The sequence below is a fragment of the Toxorhynchites rutilus genome, chromosome 2, assembly GCF_029784135.1.
Source record: "Toxorhynchites rutilus septentrionalis strain SRP chromosome 2, ASM2978413v1, whole genome shotgun sequence".
NCBI lineage: Eukaryota > Metazoa > Arthropoda > Insecta > Diptera > Culicidae > Toxorhynchites > Toxorhynchites rutilus.
In genome coordinates, this window is record NC_073745.1 from 323,585,343 (window position 1) to 323,613,314 (window position 27,972).

Consider the following 27,972-nt stretch of genomic DNA (forward strand, 5'->3'; position numbering starts at 1 on the left):
TAGCGCTGCCGGCGCCAAGCGAATATTTTTTTACGAAACGTGCGGACGTCAAAGTGTTACTCCTAGGCAGTCTTCAGAATGCAACTCGGTGCTGATGTGTAACAAGATTTTCGTACCTAGTTGAGCTCCCACTCCTTGTGCACACATGCGCTCTAGCGAATGAGCACGCTCCGAAACACAGATGAAATGTTTGGTTGTCAGCGCCGTGGGCGCAAGCCCAGTTTTACGCTGGAATTCGCGCCGTGCTGCGCGCTTGAATCTGTATTGCTCTCTCTGTTGAGATATTTTTCTTCACACAAGCGTACCGTTCTGAATCATATTTTGGACACTTTGTTCTAGTATCTTGGAATGCGTAATGCACTGATGATATTATATAACTATCAAATTAATATCACAATTGTTTCTTTAGAGTAATCCCTTGGTTTCACTATCATTTCACATGAGAACTACATTTAAATTATAACTTAATCGGCAGAAATCTTACAACACTACTCATTTTCGTTTGTGTTTGACGTTTCCTTAGCGTGAGTACGTAGAATTTACCCGTTCATAAATATTTAAATTTCTCCCGTGTTTCATCAGTTCTCATCATCGTTAACAGTTCACTGTGATTGCTTGGTAAGTGTTTCGCAGTTGGCTATAAAATATAATCAAGTGTAATGTAATTTTCGTTAAAAAATTACAAAATAAAGTGTCCAAAATTTGAGTTCAATCTGTCCGAAATTTGATTTAGTGTCCGAAGTTTGATTCTTATTCGCCTATTTTGAAAAGCATTCTATTCGATGATTTTTTTTTATGTTTTCAAGCAAATAGGTAACAAAGTAGAAAGCTTAAAAGCATATTGAACTAATTTATTAAAAATATCAACCAAATAATACCTGTGCATAAAGTTTTGATTTGTTTTCTGCATCATATGCCTTAAGCGTCCGAAATATGATTCAGAATGGTATACGGTTCAAATGGGGGCGCGCTGTTGTTTTTATGCTTTGCTCAGAACGAACGGAGACAAAGCGGGCGCTAGAATTTGATGTGTATATGTGTGTGTGTGTGTATATAGAATGAGACGCGTATCACACAAGTGAGAAGAAATGTTTAGTATCTGAGTTCTACGCCGGGTACATTTTGCACTGTCGTGCTTATGATTTTGTGCGCTTCGCACCAAGAGAGAATACGAGTGTTCTTTGAGCGCGCGCTGATGATAATTTAACTCAAGCGCAGCGCTGCGTTTGTTTTCTGAAGACTGCTCCTAGGTGTCGCACAGCATTCGATGGTTTTCTGCTGCTCTTCTCTTCAATTAAAAACAAAACAACAAACAAGAACAAAAAACAGGAAGTGGGTTATATCTATGGTATAACTGCAATGGTGACGTAGGACTATCGTTGATTCAGTGATCATTTGTTTGAAGTTGAATGAACGTCCAAATGAATATTTGAGGCACTTCGAAAACGAGAGCTTTTTCGCTTGCATGTTATTTTCAATGCCAAGAGGAACTGTCAGATTATTTTGCAGCAGCGATATCTTCCCGGATGCTTCTCGAAGTTCACCACCAGTGGTTAATGCTAACTCGATAACCACCTGTTAATTGCACATGATTGAAAAACCACAAAATCAATTGTATTTGGTCGCAGTATTATATGGATAGAAAACGTTAAAATAAACTATTTCGCTTGAATGTAATTTTCAATTCCCAAGGGATCTGGCAGATTAATTTTCAGCAACGATAATATCTTTCCGGAATCTTCTCGATGCTGGATGGCAACCAAACAAAAATAGTTCCGCGCGTGTATGTGTGTGTGGTGGCTGCTCCGATGTCTCAAGCGGAACCGTTTTTCGGTGCTGATACTCTCTTGGTCACCTTCTCTTCTCCTCCTGCCTCCTGCCTCCTGGCTTGTCTGCCCTCCCTCACAGTTCCAAACAAACTGCATGTCTTTCAGGTCAGGTCAGGCTAGGTAATGAATCCCTCGATCCCTTGATTCCTCGCCGAAAAAGAATAATTTTCAGAAGCTTTCCTGTCAATTGAAAAATCACAAAACCAAATGTATTTGGTTGCATTGTTATATGTATGGAAAACATTAGAATAAACTGTTTCTCATCAATGTATTTTTAAATTCCCAGGGGAACTGACAGAGTATTTTTCAGCAACGATTAGTTCTTTCCCGATTTTCCTCGATACTCGAAGCCCACCAGTGGTTAATGCTAACTCGATAACCACCTGTTAATAGCACTTAATTGAAAAATATTTGGTCGCAGTGTTACATGTATAGAAAACATTAAAATGAACTCTTTCGCATGAATGTATTTTTCAGTTCTCAGGGGAACTGGCAGATTATTTTTCAACAACGATTGCATCCTGAAATTTCTCGATGCTGAATGGCATCCAAACGAAAATAGTTCCGCGCGTGTATGTGTGTGTGTGTGTGTGTTGGCTGCTCCGATGTTTCAAGCGGAACCGTTTGTGGCATCACTCTCCTCCTGATGGATTCCCTTTCGGTCTAAGGTGCACAAACAGGCTCTTGGTGACACCGTTCATCCGCGCTTTCATGATAAACGAAGAGCTTCACCACAACAGCGACAACATGCTCCAATCACTGTTCAATTATAACTGAGTGAATTTCCGAGTGGCGCTCGCTTATATACCGATTGGTGATATCAATAGCCTGTTTTGAAAGCAATTTAAAGACTATTGAAACAAGTTTTTGGATCAAAAAGTAACAAGTATATAACGCGTAGACATTTTATCTTTCGAATGAAGTGTTAATCATACCATTTCGTTCAGCTGTTTAGGAGCTATTAACGCTCAAAATCTCGGTCTCCGGCGTAACGCTTTCGTTTTCGAAACTTTGATTTTACACCCCGGTATAGAAATGAAAGACGTAGTCCTACGTCAATATAACTAAAATAAAACTTGGCCCGACTTACTTACTTAATTTAATAACTTGAAAATAGGTTTTCATCTACAAAAATCGAAATAAGTCTTAGATGTTTAGGCAAAATTTTTGGGTGATTTTTGAAATGCTGTAATTTCCTGGAAAATCAGCGAATGAAAATGAAATGATGATGTACATTTAAGGTTAAGGTTTTTTAAGTTTTGGAATATCTTACGAACCTATTCTTATTTTGGTGTGTGTAGGTGGGGTGGACAATAATATCGGTAAGAGTTAAAAAAAAATCTTTCTGCTTGTTCAAAGTTTTCTGTTTTTGTAAAAGCAACGACTAACGACTGCATCAATTTAAAACAAATGGCAAAAATAGGTTCTTTGTAGTGTTTTACAAAATATTCTGTAATTCTGCAGTAAATTCCAATGTTTATGAGCAAAATTTTTACCTAGTGTATTCCCAGGACTCCTGTGAACGTTTCATATTGATACACCCAAAATTATTTTTTATCACATGGTTTGACATCCTGATTTACAACATTATATAAGCTTAAAAATAACAAAAAAATCGCTACTCTCCCATACTAGTACAGCATTTGTATAATATACTAGCTAAGCCGGCAAACTTCGTTCCGTCCAAAATTTATTTTTCATGGGTCCAATCGCAGAACTGTTCACTGATTGATCTTCTAATATACCCTTCAAAATTATTTTTTACTACAAAATTTCAGTACTTCTACCAAAACTCGACATTACAATATCAGATTATTTTCAGACAAAATTCTCGTGCAAGATTTTTCATCCACTTGCAGATAACATGTTTCTCCGTTACATGGAACAAATGTTTGAAAAAGAAAATATGATAGAATGGAGACAGCCCTAAATCGGACAATTCCTTTCTCGAGTTTTGCTCTTATCAACACATTCGATGATCCAATTTTATTTATATAGATAGAAGACGTTTTATCACATCAAAATCCATTTCCACTTTCGAACGAAAATCAATTTCGTTACAGCAAACATCAGATGGACTAACAACGCTTGTCAATATGAATTTGTAGAACAAATGCGAATTGAATTTTTCGAATCTTCCCATTTTCCTTTAGAGTTTTCCGAAAATTTTCAATTGTCATGTTTGGTTGGAATATGTTTGATTGAAATATGTGCCAGAGGAGGAAGGGGTATCATACCATCATAGAAACGTTGCTCGTGCTCAGAAATCCTCACATCCCAAATTTGGCTCCATTTGCTTGACTAGTTATCGAGTTGTGCAGAAATTCGTGTTTCATTTGTATAAGAGCCCCCCTCTATATGCTAAGTTTGATTCCATTTGTTTGATTAGTTCTCGAGTTGTTAAGCATCCTCCCCCTCTTTAGCGAGGGAAAGGAGTATCTCACTACCATAAAATCATTTATTGCTCCTTAAAACCACCACATGCCAAATTTCGTTCCATTTGCTTGATTATTTCTCGAGTTATGAAGAAATTTATGTTTCATTTCTATGGCAGCCCCCTCCGTCTTGGAAAGGTGAGCGGGGTGTTGAACTACCTTAGAACTGTTTCTTACCTCCTGAACCACACATGCCTAATTTGGTTTCATTTGCTTGATTAATTCTCGAGAAATGCAGAAATTTGTGTTTCATTTGTCTGGCAGCTGTTTAGTGCTCGAGAGTTTGCTGCATGGTACACTGTGTCCGATTGTACAGCCTGTGATTTCAGAATCGAGAAGCGGCAACAAGGAGATGCTATTTACGTCGATTTTTCCAAAGCTTTTGACAAAGTACCCTACGACCGTGCTATTTTGAAAATGGATCGACAAAGTTTACCATTCTGGATCATAAACCTGCCAACCTTGTACCTATCATCCCGCAAAGCTTTTGTCAAGGTCTAGGTCGACACTTAGAACGAAGTCGTGCACTACATCATCCATCGAGGCTCATCTTCTAATTGCCGAAGTGTATATGAAGCAGCATTTTTTTGGGTTCAGGAGGAAAGTTTGAGGATACGAACCTTGTAAACCTACGCTTAAAAAAAAGATCCTTTAGAAATAGCAGTCGTTCATGTCTGTCCACAAAAACATGTAAGAAAGAAAAAGCATGCAATTTATCGACCGAGTTTAACGTAAAATGTTACTTGTGTCGTGGTCGTTGCATTACCGAGGTAGACTTCGTTCCCGTCACGGAAAGAAAGTTTAATAAAAATGTTCCTGAAAAAAAGTTCATGGTAATTCATCTTGGTGAAAAAATCACGAGTCTACGAAGACTGATCAAAGCGAATCAAATTCACTCCAAATCGATTATTTTTCTTACAAAATTGATTGCAGATTGGAACAAAAAAGGGAAGTAGAATAGTAAATTTAGAAGGTTTGGTTAAACGAGGTAACAACGACGATTCCAGTTTGCGAAATTTTAATTACAAGATTCACCGCATTCGTTTCAGTTCCAATAAGTTTAACGGAGCGGTTCTTTTCAAAATTAGTCGAAGTTTTATAACGATCTTTTGGTTGGATTGAAGATTATTGTAATATGTAATCCGTTTTAAAGTTCGCTCATAAATTACCAACTGAACAGACTGATAATAAGTACAAAAAGTCACAGTAGGGTTGTGTCCGAGACACGACCGCATAGTTGACGTAGGATTCCGTTAGGCTATCTGTTCATTTTGGATATGTTTGAAGAATTACCTCGTTAAACTCTTTGATAATGATTTGGTGGTGCTGAAAAGGGCCGTTTTGTTTGTTTGTTGGGTATTGTTTGTTCACTCCACCAGTTTTTACCGAGTGATGATGACAGAAGGATGGTAAACAGTCGTTGGATGGTGCGTATCAGATAAAAGATACCGAAGTGGAACGAAATATGACGAAAACCACCCTCTGTGATCCTAGACGAGATGCCTCCTGTGTTATGTATGGATGAACTAAAGAAAAAAAAATCACCAGTATAATATAAGATAATTACCAATACCGAACACAATTATCAATTTTTCTCATCAGTAAAAACATATTACTTTAATATAGAGAAAACATATTTGAAATGGAAAAGGTAATTTTCTTTTATAAGTTTTACTTTCTGAGTGTGCTTATGCTAAATTTTTCACAGTACACGATTGGTCATTGATATGAAATTTTACGAAGCAACCAAATTCCAAATTAAAATTTTATTTACTAAAATTAATCGTATCACTAACCTTACTTGCAATTAAAAAATGCTGCCGAATTGCATATATTTGCAATGCCGTTTTCCCTCGGGCACCTTGGTTTTGATATCTCTGTTAGGGAATACATTTCGGTAGGAACAAAAGTTCCCCCTACTTTCATGTATTTGCAATGCCGATTTCCCCCAGGCAGCTTGGTTTTGATGTCTCTGTTAGGGAATCGCCGCATGTGTCGTCAATTTCGACCAATCAGAAGTGGGTATTTCCGTTAGGGTAGGGGTTGAGATTTTTCAATTGTTCGATAGTTAGTTTCATGACATATATTATTTTTTCCAATATAAAAAATTGTTCTGGAGCACTGAAAACGATTGAAGCAAAAATTTCATCAATCCATCATGAACTGACTGAGCAATAAGCGTTTGAAATTGGACAATTTTCACGATGTGCTCGATTTTCGATTTTCAATTTGTACCCCAATATGTTCCCGAAAGACGTAATCCTACGTCAAAACTATAACTTAAATGGTAACGAAATTTCTATTTCTGTTCTTGGTCAGTGTTCTGTTCAGGAACAGCGATATATTAAATTATGTTGTTTCAATTAACACTCCTATATTCGCGCATTGGTCTGTCAGACCGAAAAATCAATAATTCGTTCATTTCTCAGAAAATATCAACACTACGGCTTTGCGATTCTCTCTAGCTTCGTTGTTCGTCGTTCGTCATCGTTTAGCGTATCGCATGTGTTAGTACAAGGGGGACGTGTACTACTTTTTTAACACTTTCGGTCTGACACACCGACGCGAGTATAGGAGTAACTTTTTTGGACAAGTGCCTTTTTTCGTATTCTAGAATATTGTTGAATGAAATGTTAGTGGCGTGGAATATTTATTGCATATAATGCATAAGATCATTACCGGACTATTCTTATTTGATTTCAGTCCCTTTTCTAACTGGATTGAACTGATCCATATATTAACTATTCGTCGATATATTCGTCGTTAGATTCATACGTTCAAATGCAAAATATAAATGACTTTCGTATAGTTATTCGCTAAATATAATGGTCATACATATACACACTTGTGAAAGAATTTCACTTGTGGAATAATTGTAAACAGTAAACTATAAACTAATCGGTGGCTTATGGTAATTTTTAACAGTTACAGTTTCGGGGATATTTTTTTTATAATGGACAATATCGTCAAGAAAACAAGAAGAAGAAAAGGAAGTTCCTAGAAATCCTTTTATGTCATCTAAAAAAGGGATTAATTTCTAGTTTTCCAGGAATACAGAGACAAAGAATATTAGAAATATGCAAACTTTATATTCCAGAACCTTTATCATCTGGTAATTGTCTAGAAAGTCGTTATACATCCTTCTCTTTGACAAAAGACCTGAAAAATACGCAACAACTGCATGAAATGTAAAAAAATATCTTTGTTTCGAGCATGCAGTTATGCTATGTTTTGATTCTTACTCCAATTAAACCACAATCGATTAATAAGCTCTTTATACTTCCATGAATTATATTCAGTTGCTTACTTTTAATTAATAACAGTGAAAAATTCGAATTTCGTTATTTGTGTTGGAGTATCAAAAATTACTCTGTTTTGAGGAGGCTGAATTAGATGACTATTATTTTATTTTTATTTTTATTTTTTACTGTCGTCGATCTAAATTGTAGACCGATACATTCTTAATACTACTTAAAACTACTTACTTAAAACTAAAAATCTAAAGAGAGCTGGCTGGATAATTTATTCGTTTAATTTAAAAAACGATTTTAACAAGTTACAGAATCAATTTTTTTTTATTTATTTATTTATTTCGTCAAACCAGCGTAGACTAAATATGCTGCCCAAATATTGCAGTGAAATTTAACGATATCTTATGCTATTCAGATAGTCTTTGAGCATTGATTTTGACATGGTTACATCAGTTGTTTCACTGTGTTCGTTACAGAGGCTCATCATACGATTAATAGGACTATATTTGGCATAATTCGTTCTTCGATAATCTATGTAAAAAATGTTAGGGTTTCTCAGGTTCCTAATCGGTGCGTAAAAATTTAGGTTTCCTAATATTTCTTCTGAGTCCACTCGTTGTGATATGATATCAATAATAAATAGAATCATGGCAGAGTTCCGACGTTCTTTTAGGCTTTTAATAATGATTAGCATACAGCGTGCTTCATATGGAGGTAGATGATATGAAGACCAGCCTAGTTTACGAAGTGCAAATAACAAAAATTGTTTTCGTACAGATTCAATTCTGTCTTCTTGTGAAGTTATGTAGGGGGACCATACAATACTACAGTATTCGAGAATTGATCTGACGTATGTAATATACAATGTTTTTATTGTGTACGGATCGTGGAAATGGTAACTAAAGCGTTTAATGAAGCTCAACATATTATTTGCTCTATGGATGATTGTATTATAATGATCCACGAAGGTTAGTTTCGAATCTAAGATCACACCTAAATCTCTTACTCGTTGACATCTACTGATGGGTTGATTACCCAGTATAACACCATTGTTCAATGGTGTTCTTCTTCTTGTAAAAGTAATCAAAGTGCATTTCCTAACATTGAGCTGTAATAAACTCTTAGTGCACCAATTATAAACTATGTCAACTTCATTTTTGAATGTTTGAGAGTCTTCTTCATTCTTTATTTCCATATACAGTTTCATATCATCTGCGTAGATAAGTGCCTTAACACTGTTAAGAAAAACGCAAACGTCATGAACAAATAAAATGAACAAAAGTGGCCCCAAATGAGAGCCTTGAGGAACTCCGGATGTAACAAATATTGGTTTTGAAATTTCCCCATTAAATCTTACCATTTGGGTGCGGTCAGTCAAATATGATTCTAGCCATTTCAATAGCTTGAATTCTATCCCTATTTTTTGAAGTTTAAGAAGGAGTAAGGGTATATCAACACGATCGAAAGCCTTACTAAAGTCAGTGTATAGAGCTTCAACTTGATTACCATTATCCATTGCATTCAAAGTGAATGTGACAAATTCCAGCAAATTTGTTGTTGTTGATCGTCCTTTGAAAAAACCGTGTTGCTTATTCGTAATTCGTGTCTTTAGTTGTTGAAAAAGTTTTTGGTTTATTATGGCTTCAAAGAGTTTTGGAATGCAAGAAATAATTGCTACTCCACGATAATTTCTTACATCGGATCTATTACCGGATTTGAATATTGGTACAAAAAAAGAGTTTTTCCATATTTTTGGGAACCTTTCTGATTCCAATGACGTATTGAAAAGCCATAAAAGTGGATGAGTTAATTCAGATGCCAATTTTTTTATAAAAACCGGTGGAATTCCGTCAGGACCTGGCCCTTTCGAGACATCGAGCTTATTTAATGCGTCAAAAATTTCAATGTATGTTAGTTTTCTGACTCCAACATCACATGGAAATTCTGGAAGAAATGCAAAGAAGTCACGATCTCGGTCCTCCTCAGCTGTTACAATATAAACTTCTTGAAAAATTGTTGCAAAGAGGTTGCAAATTTTTTCTGGGTCATTCCCCACGGTATCGTCAAGGTGCATGCGTGATGGAAAACCATTGCTTTTCAATTTTGTTTTTATGTAATTAAAGAAACTTTTCGGGTTAGATTTTATGTCCGACTCTGTTTTTAAGCTGTAATCTTCAAAAGCGCTTTTAACAGTTGAGTTGAGCAGTTCGCAAATGTTCAGATATTTTTGGAGATTAGCGTCAGATTTGTATCTATATATATAAAAATGGAGTGATGTCTGTCTGTCTGTCTGATTCTTATAGACTCGGAAACTACTGAACCGATCGACATGAAAATTGGTATGTAGGGGTTTTTGGGGCCGGGGAAGGTTTTCGTGATATTTTGAGACCCCTCCCCTCTCTCTAAGGGGGGGGGGGGGGCTGCCATACAAATGAAACACAATTTTCTGCATTACTCGGAAATTAACCAAGCAAATTAAACCAAATTAGGCATATGGAAACTTTAGGGTGCAATGAATGTTTCTATGGTGGTTAGATACCCCTCCCCCTCTCTTAGGGGTGGCTGCCATACAAATAAAACACAAATTTCTGCATTACTCGAGAATTAATGAGGTAAATTGGCGGGACGAAGTTTGCCGGGTTAGCTAGTTTCTTATAAAATTTCATAATAAACATAATAAAGATGAAGAAAACATATTTTTTGGAGTTATTTTATTTAATGATACCCTCTTCTTCAAATAAATGCCAGTAAAGCCTGAAAAATACATAATGGAAACGTTACAGAGAAGTTCAATTTTCGGTCTGTGACACCGTGCGCGAGTATACGTGTTACGATTTTGCACGCGAGTATAGGAGGGTTAAAAATCAATCTGTTTTATTCAAAATCCAAATTGAAGCTTGAAATTCTGTATAATATTTAGCATTTGAGGCAAATAGTTACAAAATGTACAGTCTGTCTAGAATTTCACTTCATTTTTCTAGTCTTGTAGCATTCCTCTACATGGAATATCAACGTATTAGTTTTGTGATTCCAGTTGCTTTCAATGAATAAGAAATGAATCGGAAGTGAAAACGGATTAATTAGCTCAATACCTAAAACACCGTTTACAAAACCGTTCACTTACCATAAGCGCATTTTTATCGAATTGCATCGTACGCAAACATAATATCTCATAAAAATCAGCACAGAAGCACATACACACATATCTCTACTCGACCGAATAAAATGAGTAGTTACCTCGTCTAAGTGACCATAACTGATTCGATCGCACTTGGACTTGTACCCTTGGCTGTGGCAGTGAAGTTTATGTAGCACTTTTCATTAGTTTCCATGTTTCGCTTGATTTAACGCTAATCATACAACCGATCACACCTCGTCGTCACTCGGACATTTGGGACTGCTTCTCAAAACTAATCACACACCTGACTTTGTTTGGTCACATGGTCACCAAATTTGAATGTCAGCATTTCTTTCGTCGACACATGAACAGTATTCTATAATACAAGAAAAAACGATGATCGTCCCAATAAGTTGTCCAGGTTGTCGTCGTTTTTGCACACCGATCGCGTGCCACATGGTCGCGCACATGCGGCGTACAAGAGGTTTCGCAATTGCATCGTTGTTTACATGCCTACATATGCTATACATTCTGTTCTTAGCCGGCTTGTCGAAGGGATGCACATTATGGCGGCTCGACGGTGGACGATGAAGGTATGTAGTTCAAGTGCTGCAAATAGGTTCTTCAGGGGTCATCTTTTCCGAGCCAGTTGCAGCCCAACTTCGAACCGTGGTTGATCGTGCCTGACTGTATTGTACTGTGAGCTCCGAGTTGGCGTCGTTGGTGTTTTGATAACACGCTACAAGCGTTTTGTGAATCGTGTCCAAACAATAGTCGTATTGTGTGCTGGAAAGTATCGCTGCGCGGTTAAAAATGGTGCGCTACGGGTATCAAGTGAATATCAGCGATTTTGTGATCGATTATAAATCGGCTGTGATATTGGCTGTAAGGGATGGATATCGGGAAACAAGTTTCGGATCGGTGTTGGCGCATTACTGGCGCGCAATGGAAGAACTAACGGCTGGTAAGATCGATATGCGAGATGTCTTTGTATGTGGTCATTTTAAAAAGTGTTGAGCCTGTCATATAATTTTCTTCTGTTCTCATAGCACTAGCGTTGCTAGATGAACTTTACTTCCTCAACGTTATATTTATTCATTTTATTTTCACGTAAGTACGAACATTGCATAGTTTTCTACCACTATTGCCAATGTGTTTTGCATGTGCGCAATTCCAAATGAAATCGTCCTAAAAATGCAGATTTTTAAAACATGTTTTTTTGATTCGAATGAAAGCTTGTGTTCCGTTTGGGTTGGAGGAAATATAATTTTTCCACAGCAATTGGAAATTTTTCGACTCAAGCGTAACTTTTCAAAAGGGCATATCAATTTTAGTAAGAGAAATCTTTGATAATCTATATCTCAAAAACTATGACCTATACCGAAAAAGTGTAGCTGAGCTATAGAGTAATGATGTTTAAACGTAAAAAAATACACACTGATAAAAAAAATTCTCTTTCTATTTACGAAGAAAACTTTAATTTGCAACTTGTGAAAAGCATGTTTTTTTTCATATAAAATAGAAATCATGTAAAAAATTCAAAAAAGGAGTCCAAGATGGTAAAACTATTTTTAACGAACCTTGTGGAACATCAAAATTTTATGAATTTTAGAAAATTCGAATTTTTGTATGTTAACAATCAATTTTAACCACAAATTATGAATTCTGATGTGATTTAAAACAATAAAGCTCATTATCAATCTTCTAAATGCAGCCATTCCGAGATAATTAAAAAAATATTTTCGATTTATTGTCTTTTTTATAGTAAATAGGACCTTTTAATATGTTTGTCGTGTTATACCGTCATGTTCATGAAATTTCATGAATTTTCTCGTGTTGTAGACCGTTTCCGAAAAACGGTAAAAAGTGTTCATCTGAAGAACGTTTCTTAACCGTGTCAGTGGTTGAGAAACTTAAGTTAATGGGATGTAATATTTAGATACATCTTGATACATTTGCGAATCATGCCGTTTATCTCTATATAAAGATATACGAGGTATGTTCAAAAAGTATCGCAACTATCGAATTTACGCGGATTACGTATATTCGTATATAGGCAAAAATCGAAGATGAACCAAAACACGTGTAAGAAAAGCAGTTGTTAAAAATCAACTGAACATTCAAAACTGCCGTACTCGTAAGCATAAGTGAGAGACATGAGTACCAACATAATGCCACAAAAAGAAATTTAGAATCGAATATGCGTAACCCGCGTAATTTTGAAAGTCGCGATACATTCTGAACAGACCTCGTATAATAATTGGGAATACATTTTTTATACACACCAATAACTGACTGATCCTTTTTTTTATTTTTTCGGTCATAATATCGGAATATCGATAATTGTGTAATATTAGAATGATGAAAAAGAAAAATTTTGCGTGATATTTAGCATAATTAGAATGATCCCAAACTGATAGTACTCCACGTCCCTGAAGAAAAAAATTTTAGGAGGTTGTGTCCAAGATACGACCGCATTTTTGACGTAGAACTACGCTGTTATTTTATATAAGTCGCTTGTTTATCCTTCGGATATTATTCTATAATGCTGTGAAATTTTCGAAACAACTGCTTAGTAGAATAATCTCTGAAATGATTTTTTCATTGTAGAATCAGTTGACGATAATTGATTGATGATTCATTCTTGCCCTCGCAAAACAATACACTAGCTGATCGTATGTCGCAATTTATTTCATGTCAATGCATTGAAAATTTACCTCGAAGGCTATTCCGGTGGCCTTTTTCGAAATTGACATAGACTCGGCTACAGTCGATTATATACATGTTGCACCAGCACCATAATTCCATATCTCATAACTACATCAATATATCTTTGGCACCGCAAGTAAACAACAACAATGACAACACTTGCAAGTATCAAATATCATGCTACATGTTATTTAGTATTGCCTGAAAGGAATCGCATCTCTAGATATCGTTCGTACAAACTAAGCGTAAACCAAGCGCCAAACAAGCGTTCACCATAGCATGCATACAGAGCCATACATTGGTGGCTTGAAACTACTAGCAATATAAACATTTCTCATCATTTTGCGCTATTCTCAAAAGAAACGCTTCTGTTAATATTACTGACCTCGAAAAGAGTTGCATTACTTTCTTATGCTCGAGATAAGCGCAGCTATCTCCCTTAGTGGAGGAAGTTTTGCTACTGGCAAGCAAAACCTAATCACATACAAAATTCCAGAACATTTACTTTTCTTGATGGTTGTTATTAACTCTTTTTGTTAATAACAACCTCGAAAACAGTAGCAATGCTTCATTATGATCAATATTAGCGCAAATGCAATCCTAGTTGAAGGCAGTTTTGCGACTGGCACGCGAACCCAAATAACTTAAAACATTTCAGTAAGATATTCAAGATGCTTAGTATTCTCAAATAATTTTTTGGTGCACAACCTTAACGTCTGCTTCGCCATAACGTCAGTTTAATGCATTGATGCATTCTCAAAGGCACCAATGAAGCCCTTATGATGACGGAAAACAAAAAATGTTAACTGCTTGAAAAAAGACTGAATTATGCCACACAGCTTGTACTCTGCTGTAACACCCATCGATGCGAATTCGCTGATGAGTTTGTCAAGAGCGACCGCCTTCACCACCAGCGGATTGAGCTTGATTTTGGTTGCTGCATGGGCGTTTACATTTTCGAACGACGCGCCGAAATCGCCGAAGTCGCTGTTGTTCGGTGCGGTGTCACATTCGCGAAGGCTCGGTTCAGTGCGAGCGCTTTTCACTGCACCAACATCGCGTGCATCATTAGATGACGCTTACCTCGAAATTTTATTGCCCCTGGCAATGCGTTCGTTTTTTGCAGGGCTCGAGCCTGCCTTCCTCTTCTTCTTGCTCATCGCACACTACGCGAAGCGTCCAATTTATGACGCGGAAAGAAGAACACACGATACGAATAACGCGAAAAACGAACAGAAAAATTAAACGACGATTTCCAAGTTGGATTACCACTGGTGGGGTCCAATCTTAGGTTGAAGCGCAGCGAAAGCAAAGTGAACTGGATTACTCAACAGTCCGATGCCGAATGAAAGTTTGCCTCAGCGAGATCCACTGTTTATACTCTAGGCAAGTATTCCCCTTCATTCTTCTTCTTTTCCTTTGTTCACGGAGACTTTAAATCCTACGATTTCCCCTCCGTTGGTCGCCGATAAGTTGCTCGTTATTGACAGCTCTGTTCGGGAAAGCACTCAAATGGACAGAACAAATGTATGGGAAAATAGAAACACTTAAAGTTTTCATGAATTTTAACCATTTACTAACAAGGGGATTCTAATGTATGGCATATTAAACAAATCTTACGGAATTTCTGATTCGTTTAATATGTAAATCGCCAAAATCCATTCGCGGCAAAAATAGTTATTAACGTTAACTTTATTTCATAAAAACGTGACCTGTTTTCTGATTTGACACCCTTAATGAAAGACGTAGTTCTACGTCAAAAGTGAGACAATCGATTTCCCCGAGCTTCTCTTGCGGCGAATTTTTCATCAGAAAAATCATTCGCCATAGATATGAACGGGTGGTAAACACTTTGTGGTGATTGCAGAAGGTCCCCAACCAAGCACCCGGAGGTTCTGGCGAGTCACTATTGATATGGACATGATCCTGTTGTCCGAAGCTGATTATTTTCATGCGATTGCTTCCTTCAGACAGTGAAATTATGTACAATGCAGGTGCGCTTCAGAAGATTCCTGCCAATATCACAGCAAAACCTTCTTAGCCGTCAATACAGTGGCAGACATTCGTTTTGCCGAATTCCATTTTCCCAAGTTTTCGAAACTAGAACACACACACACTGATTTCGTACATGTTGGCCAGATCTGCTTCATGAAAGGTAATTGTTGAAACCGAAAGTGAAACATTTTGATAGCAAAACAAGAAATTTTGATAACAGAAAAAAATTTATAACAAAACAAGAAAAACTTTGAAAAATTTTTAGACAATTTTTTGGCCGAATTGTCGAGTTTCGACAAAGCAAATGATAAATTACAAGCGAGCCGGACTAAACATTGGTAGCACCATCTCTATTGTAGGTGTTGAAACATTGACAATTTAAGCAACTTTGCATACTTAAAACCTGAAAAAAACATCTAGACGACTTTCTAGAAAGGGTCTAAGTTTTTTCATAAACTCTAACAAAAATTTCGAAATCAGATACTAAAAGACCTTAAAAAAAATATCCAAGAATGGAACGTAGGAAGTTGTTCAAATTTTCATTTGGAAGAATCAACCAAAATGCCTGGCTGTGTAAGGAAGTGAAAAGTGCCCGAAACTAAATCACCAACTCTATGGAAAATATTGTGTAATGAACCAAATAAGGAATTTTGGTTATTTTTTGAACCCCTATGTAGTTTACTATAAGATTTTTTAAATTTTATGCACGCCATTCTCAATAGCATCGAAAAAAATACTGAAAGTGCATTTTACTATGATGCATCGAGAAATATTTAAGAACAAAAAATTTTCATTAAAAATTCAAATTTGTACTGTGTTTTTAGAATTTCCAGACCCAGTACTGGTGTAAACTATATTTAAATGTGTCCGTATGTAATTTGTAATTCGTGTGATTGTAATTGTTTTTCATAAATTTTACAGTATTGACGAATTTCATGCCAACTCGACTGGCCGTTGGCAGTACAATCTCAGATAGCAGTGAAACGTTGTGGGTGTAAAGACGTGGGTCATTTAAGCAACTTTGCATGCCTGAAATATTCGAAAAAAAATTAGACTACTTTTTTTAAAAAATCAATTTTTTTTTTCTCGATTTTGACGTAGGACTACGTCTTTCATTTCTATACCGGGGTGTAAAATCAAAGTTTCAAAAACGAAAGCGTTACGTCGAAGACCGAGATTTGGAGCGTTAATAGCTCCTAAACAACTGAACGAAATGGTATGATAAACACTTCATTCGAAAGATAAAATGTCTACGCGTTCTATACTTGTTACTTTCTGATCCAAAAACGTGTTTCAATAGTCTTAAATTTGCTTTGAAAACAGGCTATTGAAATCACCAATCGGTATATAAGCGAGCGCCGCTCGGAAATCCACTCAGTTCTAATTGAACAGCGATTGGAGCATGTTGTCGCTGTTATGGTGAAGCTCTTCATTTATCATGAAAGCGCGGATGAACGGTGTCACCAAGAGCCTGTTTGTGCACCTTAGGCCAGAAGGGAATCCATCAGGAGGAGAGTGATGCTACAAACGGTTCCCCGGGAAGATCTCGAAGCAGCCGCTACACACACACAAACATACACGCACGGAATTCTTTCCGTTTGGATCGAGAAAGATCCGGAAAATAATCTGCCAGTTCCTCTAGGAATTTAAAAATACATTCATGTGAAAGAGTTTATTTGAATGTTTTCTATCCATGTAACACTGTGACCAAATATGTTTCAATCAAGTGCTATTAACGGATGGTTATCGAGTTAGCATTAACCACTGGTGGGCTTCCAGTATCGAGGAAAATGTGGAAATATCTAATCGTTACTGAAAATAATCTGCCAGTTCCTCTGGGAATTTAAAATTACATTCATATGAAAGAGTTTATTTTAATGTTTTCTATCCATGTAACACTGTGACCAAATACATTAGGTTTTGTGATTTTTCAATCAATCGCAATTAACAGGATAGCTTCTGAAGATTATTCTTCCCCATCAGTAGGATATTTCCGTATCCAATATTGGATGCATAAAACCTTGTGCCTCCAACGTAACACTCTCGTTTTCGAAGTTCTCCAAATATTCATTCATTCAGAATGAATTCAGAAGGTTGTAGTTTTTTTTGAACAGAAATCCATTTTCTCTTGAAGTCCGCCTCCGATTTGACAACTTTTGGGTTCTTCCGGAGGGCCTGCTTCATAATCGCCCAATATTTCTCTATTGGGCGAAGCTCCGGCGCGTTGGGCGGGTTCATTTCCTTTGGCACGAAGGTGACCCCGTTGGCTTCGTACCACTCCAACACGTGCTTTGAATAGTGACACGAAGCGAGATCCGGCCAGAAGATGGTCGGGCCCTCGTGCTGCTTCAATAGTGGTAGTAAGCGCTTCTGTAGGCACTCCTTAAGGTAAACCTGGCCGTTTACCGTGCCGGTCATCACGAAGGTGGCGCTCCGCTTTCCGCAAGAACAGATCACTTGCCACACCATGTACTTTTTGGCAAACTTGGATAGTTTCTGCTTGCGAATCTCCTCCGGAACGCTGAATTTGTCCTCTGCGGAGAAGAACAACAGGCCCGGCAGCTGACGAAAGTCCGCTTTGACGTAGGTTTCGTCGTCCATTACCAGGCAATGCGGCTTCGTCAGCATTTCGGTGTACAGCTTCCGGGCTCGCGTCTTCCCCACCATGTTTTGCCTTTCGTCGCGGTTAGGAGCCTTCTGAACCTTGTATGTACGCAGGCCCTCCCGCTGCTTGGTCCGCTGGACGAATGAACTTGACAAATTCAGCTTATTGGCGACATCCTGGACCGAACTTCTCGGATCACGTCTAAACTGCTAAACTACGCGCTTGTGATCTTTTTCACTGACGGAGCATCCATTTTTGCCGTTCTTCACCTTCCGGTCGATGGTTAGGTTCTCGAAGTATCGTTTTAGTACTCTGCTGACCGTGGATTGGACGATTCCCAGCATCTTACCGATGTCCCGATGTGACAACTCCGGATTCTCGAAATGAGTGCACAGGATTAATTCACGACGCTCTTTTTCGTTCGACGACATTTTTCCAAATTTACGAAAAATTGACAGTGAAGCATGGCCAACGTGATCTATACACTCTTATCTGATTATAAGCGAAAGCTGAAGATATAATTCCTAAAAATTAAATTTCTACAGCGTTTTTTCCGTGATGCAATTTGATGTGACACACCCTTTAGAATTCATAACATTTATGTGTGAATCATCGCGATTAAAATGTTCTGCAAACTGTAAAAAAATAATATTTCAGAACATGTCAATCGTGAGAATTAACACACAAAAATGCTACGAGTAAAACATTAGTTTGACAGGAGTCTCAATGCAAAAGTGCCATATATTTCAGAATGTAGATATAAAGATAGAAACTTGATGTTTTGACAAAAGTTCATTTTTTATATTATCTTAAACATTGCCAAATACACTATATCGCTATTTTGACTTCAAACAAAATTAGGGATCATTCTTCGCCGATTGCCCGAAGTAACCAGACGAAGGAAAGTCGCGTCTAAGTTTCGTTATCGGTTACCGCGTGATTGTTGTTTTTTTGCCGCTGAAGAGTTCATTTCGCTATCTGGATAGTGAGTGGAGTACCCTGAATGAAAGCGGATAGAGGCTTTCATCATCGGAAAACCAAGGGTTGGTTTTTATTTTGTCGCTGCTTCGCCGACATTGGAGTTTTCGCCGAATCATCGTGCCAACAGTACCAGTGCGGGTAAGCTTTTACCGACGACTGTGTGTAGTGGTGTCGTAAGCACATTCTCACCACCAACGAGCTTTCAGCGCGCTCCCGTTCATCTGCACTGGAGTGCGTTCATAGGTGAATAAGATTAAATATACTCAGAGAAAATATTTATTAATTATAAGTTTTTTTTTTGTTTTTGTGAATTATTTTATTGTGAAATATTGTTTAAAAAACAAAAAATACTTAGAATATAAGTGCAAATTTTAAAATGGCAGGGAGTGGGGGACCTTCGGATATGGAGGTCTCTGACTCCAGTTCCCTCCTAAGTGATAAAAAAAGTCACTCAAACGCGTACCAAATACGGAAGATACTTCTTCTGGGGACGAGTCAGCTAACCCTACCAAGCCTCCCTCCAAAAAACTAGCAAATCTCCCATCTGCCCTTAACGATCCCACTTTACCTTCAACCTCGTCTTCTCCCTCTGTTCTCCTCGCTCCTTCTCAACCTTCACCTTCCCACCCTACTGTCCCTGATCCCTCTCAATCCCCGTCCTCGCCTTCCTCCCCTGTTATTCCCACCCCGCGTGTGAAGGTCTATCCAGAAGATGCGCCCGGAATTGGTCCCTGGGTTGTTTTCTTCAGGCCCAAGCCTAATGGAAAAGCGTTGAGAGTCATGCAGATCGCGAAAGATCTGGCAAGGTATACCTCCGTTTCGGAAATTTCGAAGGTTAGACCAAACAAATTACGAGTTGTCGTGACTGACCGGAAAGACGCAAACAAGATTGTTGTCGATCAGCATTTTACAATTGAGTATCGGGTTTACATTCCCTCTCACATAGTCGAAATTGAGGGTGTGATAACCGAAACGGGCTTGACGTGCGAATACATTACGAGTGAAGGTACTGGCCGTTTTAAAAAACTGCCCTCGACGACTGTTAAGATCTTGGGTTGCCGCCAGCTCGGAACAGTCTCCCATGAAGGAAATGACACTAAATTTACGCCGTCCAACTCGTTTCGAGTCACCTTCGCTGGTTCAGCTCTACCTGACTACGTGATGGTAGATAAATGTAGGTTAGCCGTGCGACTTTTTATTCCAAAGCCAATGACTTGTCTAAAGTGCAAGTCAGTTGGTCACACGGCTGCTTATTGTGCCAATAAAGAACGATGTGCCACTTGCGGAGAACAACATGAGGGGAAATCCTGCAGTGCGACTGAGCATAAGTGTCCATATTGCGGGGGATCCCCACACGTGCTCTCAGCTTGTGAAACATACAAGACTCGCTGGGAGAAACACAAGCGCTCTTTGAGGGAACGCTCTAAACGCACTTTCGCAGAAATTTTGAAGGGCGCTTCTCCACTGGCTCAAGAACAACAACCAATCAATACACACAATGTCTTCGCTACGTTGCCAGTTGACGAAATGGAAGCGGATACAGCTAACGGGGGCACGCCGTTTATTTCTCAAGGGAATCCCCGGCGCAAAAATGTGACCACTCCCAAAGTTCAAGGACAAGTCCCTCCGGTGATACCCCCTGTTAGCTTGCCCAAAAAATCGAGTGCAGCGGATAAGCAAAATCAGGTCCCTCCTGGCCTCCGTGGTAATAGTTCACCTTCGAACAACCCAGCACTCGAGGGGACATCAAAAACCCCAACTGTCCCTATTTTTCCGTCCAGCTCAACTTCCCAATCGGGATTTATAAAGTTGACTGACCTTGTGGCTCAAATCTTCACGTGTTTTAATGTTTCCGACTCCATCAGAACCATTGTCATTTCAATGCTTCCAGTATTAAAGACAATTTTGCAACAATTGATGCAAACATGGCCCCTCCTTGCAATGATTATCTCTCTTGATGTCTAATTTAAATAGAGAGGTCGGAGATATCACTGTTTTACAGTGGAATTGTCGTAGTCTTATCCCTAAATTGGATACATTCAAATTTCTAATTCATAAACTCAATTGTGATGTTTTTGCTCTGTCCGAAACCTGGCTCTCTTCTCAAAATGATCTCTCTTTCCACGATTTTAATATAATACGCTTGGACCGCGATGACAGATACGGAGGGGTACTATTGGGGATCAATAAGTGTCACTCATTTTTTAGAATTGACCTTCCACCTATTGGAGGGATCGAAGCTGTTGCTTGTCATGCAAACATCAGAGGCAAAGACCTCTGTATAGTCAGCTTGTATTGGCCTCCGAGAGCTGCGGTTAGCCGCAAGCAACTTGTTGACATGTGCTCACTCCTTCCTGAGCCACGATTAATCTTGGGAGACTTCAACTCTAACGGAACTGCCTGGGGGGAACAGTACGACGACAATCGTTCATCGTTGATATATGACCTTTGTAACAGCTTCAATATGACCGTTTTGAACACTGGGGAAACAACTCGTGTACCTAAACCTCCTGCTAACCCAAGTGCTCTTGACCTCTCGCTTTGCTCGAATTCACTATCGTTAGATTGCGAGTGGAATGTAATCCAGGACCCCAACGGTAGTGATCACTTGCCAATCAAAATTTCCATCACCATTGGGTCGAATTCTTCTGAATCTATAAACATGGCATATGACCTTACAAGACACATTGACTGGAAAAAATATGCGGACGCGATTACTCTAGCCATCAATTCCAGAGATGGTTTACCTCCATTGGAGGAGTATAACTTGCTTTCTCGGTTGATCTATGACAGCGCGGTTCGCGCTCAAACGAAACCCATCCCAGGTTCCACTCTTCGCCGAAGGCCTCCCAATCCATGGTGGGATAGCCAATGTTCCAAGCTTTATCAGGATAAATCGAACGCATTCAAAGCTTTTCGGAAACGTGGAACCATTGAAAATTTTCAGTCGTATTTGGACCTTGAAAATCAATTTAAAAACTTGATCAAAGGAAAAAAACGTGCTTATTGGCGAAATTTCGTGGAAGGTTTGTCACGAGAAACGTCAATGAAAAAATTATGGAAAGTGGCTCGAAACATGAGAAATCGCTCTTCAACGAATGAAAGCGAAGAATATTCACATCGATGGATTTTTAATTTTGCACGGAAGGTTTGTCCCGATTCCGCTCCCGTGCAAAAAATTGTTCGAGTTATACCACAAGATAGGTGCGATCTTGATTCCGGGTTTTCGATGGTAGAATTCTCTCTTGCTCTCCTTTCTTGTAACAATTCGGCTCCGGGAACGGATAGAATTAAGTTCAACTTGTTGAAAAACCTCCCTGATGTGGCGAAACATCGCTTTTTAAATTTATTCAATCGGTTTCTGGAGCATAATATTGTTCCAGATGATTGGAGACAAGTACGAGTTATAGCTATTCAAAAACCCGGAAAACCCACGTCCGACTTCAATTGGTACCGCCCAATAGCAATGCTGTCTTGTATACGGAAATTGTTGGAGAAAATGATCTTGTTTCGCCTTGATCGATGGGTTGAAACGAATGGCCTACTCTCAGATACACAATATGGGTTCCGCAGGGGCAAGGGGACGAATGATTGTCTTGCGTTGCTTTCTTCAGAAATTCAAATGGCTTACGCCGAAAAAAAAAACAAATGGCTTCAGTATTCTTGGACATAAAGGGGGCCTTCGATTCTGTTTCAATAGAGGTTTTGTCAGACAAATTACACTCTGCCGCCTCTATTGAATAATATGTTATATAACTTGCTTTGTGAGAAACATTTGAACTTTTCTCACGGAGATTCGGCAGTAAGTCGGGTCTCTTACATGGGCCTCCCCCAGGGCTCGTGTTTAAGCCCCCTTTTGTACAACTTCTACGTAAGCGACATTGACAATTGCCTTACACAAAATTGCAGCCTAAGACAACTTGCAGATGATGGAGTGGTGTCTGTCGTATGATCAAACGAATCCGACCTGCAAGAACCCTTACAAGATACATTGAACAATTTTTCAACCTGGGCCAGTGGGCTAGGGATCGAATTCTCCACGGAGAAAACAGAGATGGTGGTTTTTTCTAGGAAGCATAGACCAGCAAAACCAAAGCTTCAACTTTTGGGTAAACCGATCACTCATGCTATGTCATTCAAGTATCTTGGGGTCTGGTTCGACTCCAAATGTACTTGGGGGGCCCATATTAGGTATCTGAGTAAAAAATGCCAACAAAGAATAAACTTTCTCCGTACAATTACCGGCACCTGGTGGGGAGCCCATCCCGAAGATCTTATAATGTTGTATCGAACAACTATTCTCTCAGTGATGGAGTATGGCAGTTTCTGTTTTCAATCAGCTGCCAAAACACACCTCATTAAACTCGAGCGAATTCAGTATCTTTGTCTCCGTATCGCGTTGGGATGTATGCCCTCAACGCATACCATGAGCCTCGAGGTTTTGGCAGGCCTACTCCCACTAAAAGATCGCTTCAATTTATTATCTCTTCGGTTCCTCATCCGGTGTAAGGTTATGAACCCATTGGTGATCGGAAATTTTGAACAGCTGATCGAGCTAAATTTTCAATCTGGGTTCATGAGTCCATATCATGAATTCATCTCCATGCAGGTTGATCCTTCTTCGTATATTCCCAACCGTGTTTGTTTTCCTGACTACATCAATTCCTCTGTGCATTTTGATCTGTCCATGAAGCAGGATATCCATGGAATTCCAGATTATCATCGATCGGGGATCGTTCCTACGATTTTCGAAGCAAAGTATGGGGATATCAATTGTGATAATATGTACTTTACTGATGGGTCCTCTATGAATGAGTCCACAGGATTTGGAGTGTTCAACAAATTGTTTAGCACCTCACACAGTCTTCAGTATCCTTGCTCAGTGTATATTGCTGAATTGGCAGCAATACACTGGGCGCTGGACAGCGTCGCCTCACGACCTGTTGAACACTATTACATTGTAATGGATAGTCTTAGCTCTGTCGAAGCTATCCGTTCAGTGAGGCCGGAAAAGCACTCGCCGTATTTCCTTGAGAGAATACGAGAAATTTTGAGTGCTTTATCCAGACGCTGTTATGTCATTACCTTTGTCTGGGTCCCTTCACATTGCTCAATTCCGGGTAATGAGAGGGCTGACTCATTAGCAAAGGTAGGTGCAATTGAAGGCGATATTTATCAGCGTCAAATCGCAATGAATTTTATTCTTTAGTCCGCAAAAATACCATAGCAATCACCGCAAATGGAACGAAGATGAATTGGGCCGGTGGCTCCATTCGATTATCCCTAAGGTTAGCCTCAAACCATGGTTCAAAAGTCTGGACTTGAGTCTGGACATTATTCGCACCTTCTCCCGACTCATGTCCAATCACTGTTCGTTAGATGCGCTACTCTTCCGTATTAATCTTGCCAACAACAATCTTTGTGTTTGTGGCCAAGGTTACCACGACATCGAGCACGTTGTTTGGTCGTGCGAGCTGTATCTTGTCGCCAGATCGAATTTAGAAGACACCCTTCGGGCTCGAGGAAGGCAGCCCATGGTGCCGGTGAGAGACGTGTTGGCTCGGTTAGACCTTGATTACATGTCCCAAATATATGTATTCCTTAAAGCTATCGATCTTCGTGTGTGATTGTCCTTATACCCTTAGTTTTTCCTTTTCCTTTTCCTTTGTGAGAGATCGGATCCCTTTTTAAGAATAAGATGAAATGTAAATACATATTAGATATAAGATAGGTTTAAGAATTGAGTGTGATGAGTGTGATCATTGTCAATATATCCTCATATCCCCTCCTTTTCCTGAAGAAAAAAAAAATGAGTGGGTTATATATATATATATATATATATGATATAACCGCAAGGTTGACGTGGGACTACCTTAGCATAGCAATTATTTGATGGTATTGATTAAATTCTTGATTGAATGTAACAATTTCCGGATTTAATTGAATTCAATATATTTGCTTTGTGAGTAAAAATTAATGACAGTCCTTTTACGTTTGGTATGATGATTAGGACAAAATATGTGAACGGGAAAATTATTAAACGATTATTTTATTTTCCATTTCCCTCTGAAGTTTGCATCTCTGAAGTGTACGTACTTCTCGAAACGCGATTTTGCTTGAAACTTGAAAGTTCATTCGCCTCTAGTGTATGCATGATTTTCCCAGGTTTCTAAGTTTAGAAGACCGTGTGAGGAAAACATATTCTAGTCTGCACAAAGGCAAGCGAGTACAAAAGTACTCGCAGTTTCCATTTATTTGCAAAACCGATTTCCCTAGACACCTTGGTTTTAAAGTCTGTGTTAGGGAAACACATTTCGGTCGGAAGAAACATATCCCCGACTTGAATGAATTTGCAATGCCAATTACCTCACGCTCCATGGATTAGAAGTCTGTGTTAGGGGACACATTTCGGTGAGAACAAAAATCCCCATACTTTCATGTATTTGGAATGTTGATTTCACCAAGACTGCTTGGTTTTGATGGCTGTGTTGGGGAAGCTGTAAATCGGGCCAATCAAAACGAGGTAGTTAGGGCGTGTAGATAATTCTCAACATTTTACAGATATTCAATTGTTTATCTAATGAAGAATAACATTTTGTTAATTGCGATAGATACGTAGAAACATTCCCTACCAATTGATGCAAAAATCTTCCCGATCCAGTAAGAAATGTTTGAGTTATAAGCATTCGAAATCTTTCATTTTTTTCCTGCATGTTCTGTGTTTAGGTTTTCATTTTAACCCCCATATATTCCGGTTAGACGTAGTCCCACGTCAAAAAAAACTCAGCTCTGATTTTTGGATATGCTATGTAAAATGGCCTGAGGTTTCAATAAAAAAAATATATAAATGTCTCTAAACCATGTAAAATATAAAAAAAAACAAATATAATGAATAATGACAAAAACTAAATCCAAATTGTTGAGGGTTAAAATTCAAAGAAGACTAGTTGGGCTTCAATTTGATATGTCGATCATTTGAATCCATTCAGTTGTTCAAAAGTTATGAATTTTTGACAAAGTCATTTTTGAAAAAAAAAACCACTCTAAGATGGTAATGGGTACCTTAATGGAAAAAATACGGGTCTAATACTTTGCGATAGGGAACAAAACTACCAAACCTAAACGTACTTTTGAATATCGGGTAAGAAATTTAACCTTAATAAATCAGTCCTACAACTTTGGGCTTTATTCCCGAATACACTTCACGATGAAAACGGCACGCCATTGAACTACGGTTCACGAGTTAGAGAAGCGTCAAAGAAAATAATGGATTTTCAAGCAGAATGAACACCTTCCAAATAGAAATTATGAATGAAAATTAACTTCTTCGTATTAAATTAGTGTTCAATGTGAATGGAAAACTTTGTTGTGATAACATAATCTCTTACAAAAATTTTATCTGAAGATGATTTTATATTATAACGATGAGTTCTAGTGGAAAAATAAATTTTGTATCCAGATGTCGATATCGTACCGTTGTCATCGCGGATACACGTAATTTCGTTTTCACCGTGAAGTGTATTCGGAAATAAAGCCCTTTGTCGTGAACATGTTACAATATGTGAAACACATACTACCTTGCAGATAAGGTGGATCAGTTGGATAGGAAATAAACATCGATTTCAGGTATTGGTTTTTGTGTGTTGTTTATGCAATTTTCGGCAGAATTGAGGAACGAGGGTTATTCCGCTAATTTTACTGAACACTCCCTTATTATTTAGTTCTTATGGGAGCCTGTTATAGAACATAAAAAAATGTATCTTCCTGATCGTCTTTGCAGTTTCTGTAAATCTAGGAAAAACTACTTGAAATGCTTTTAAATATATTAAACATACTAGTCTCTGGTTCGGTATGGATTAAGAGTTCCCAGAATCATAAATTTCTGAAAAACATCTTTTAAATTTACTCAATTTCACAAACTCACAACATACTTTCCACCTCTCGCCATGGTTGGTTTTTGGTGGATGAATTTATGATGTATATTAGGCTGTTCGTAACTTTCGTCAAATCTGATGCCAACAGTATGTATCTGACTAATACCTTGATCCGAAGCTATCATTTACACATTTTTTCAATATTGTCGCTTGTTCTGTAATTTTGTTTGAAATCTTCTATTTTTCTGCATATCAAAAATGCAATAGAGGCAAAAAATCATCTGATAGTGGAACATTCGCATGCAAGTAGAGTTCAGACGAAGATAAAATTGTATACAATTTGGTCAGTTTACGAATGAAATATTTCAAATAATTTAAACGGTGTTTCGTTCTTGGATGTGAAGGCTTACGTGCTGTGAGGACATTTTCAACACATTTTTAATTTTTTTCCAGATATTACCGTGATGCTTCAGAATCCGGACACTTTTTCGTTATATTCAATAGGATACAAAAACCATTACATCTTTTGGGTGTTGAATTAATGTGACTGATAGTTACTATTGTATCAATTTATTGTAGTGTCAAGCACTTATCTAGCTGTTGATAAAAAAAATGGCTAAAATTAAAACAAATATCTGCATTTTACAAACCCATGTCCGGAAAAAGCACATTCAGAAGATGATTTTAAATTCGGACGAATCAAAAGGAAACGAAATTTCTCATTAATGCAGTTGAATAAATGTACGTTACAATCTGGTCCGTTCAATCCCTAGATAGTATGGAGCAATATTTTCGATCCGGGAGACCGAAAACCCTTCGGTATATCATGAAGTATAAGATCGGATTGAGAAACGCTACTCGTTCATAAAAAAGGATGCAACAGCATTCCTTTCAATGAAGAAAAAAGAATTCTTGTAGCGTGAAAAAATTAGGAAAACAAAATTTCAGAAAGTTGGATACCCTCAAACACCATCATCTCACCAGCATAGATCAATAACTTTATGAAAAGATCGTTGTTGATTACCTGGTAAAGTGGCTAGTTGTGTCGGAAGACGATATTCTCACATAGTTATTATCGACTATAAATAAATCATAAAATAAATTTTGTAACTTTTGATTATGTTAATGTTTGGTTCTGGATTATAATAGCATAACAATGAAATGATAAGCTTGAC

The 27,972-nt window shown here is 38.1% G+C and overlaps 1 protein-coding gene across 3 annotated transcripts in view; it reads left to right on the plus strand.

The window, feature by feature from the left end:
• LOC129764396 (elongation of very long chain fatty acids protein 7-like) overlaps positions 1-27,972 on the plus strand; it is an 88,745-nt gene that overhangs the window by 37,546 nt on the left and 23,227 nt on the right. The window contains exon 1 of one of the 3 annotated variants that reach the window (XM_055763424.1): positions 11,474-11,597. The exons of 1 other annotated variant lie outside the window; for it this stretch is intronic. In XM_055763424.1, coding sequence (XP_055619399.1) covers positions 11,579-11,597 — 19 coding nt within the window. In that variant the 5' untranslated portion in view covers positions 11,474-11,578. Of the gene's footprint in view, positions 1-11,473; positions 11,598-19,008; positions 19,167-27,972 lie in introns of those variants that run through there. One more of the 3 variants, XM_055763425.1, reaches the window with a different exon arrangement.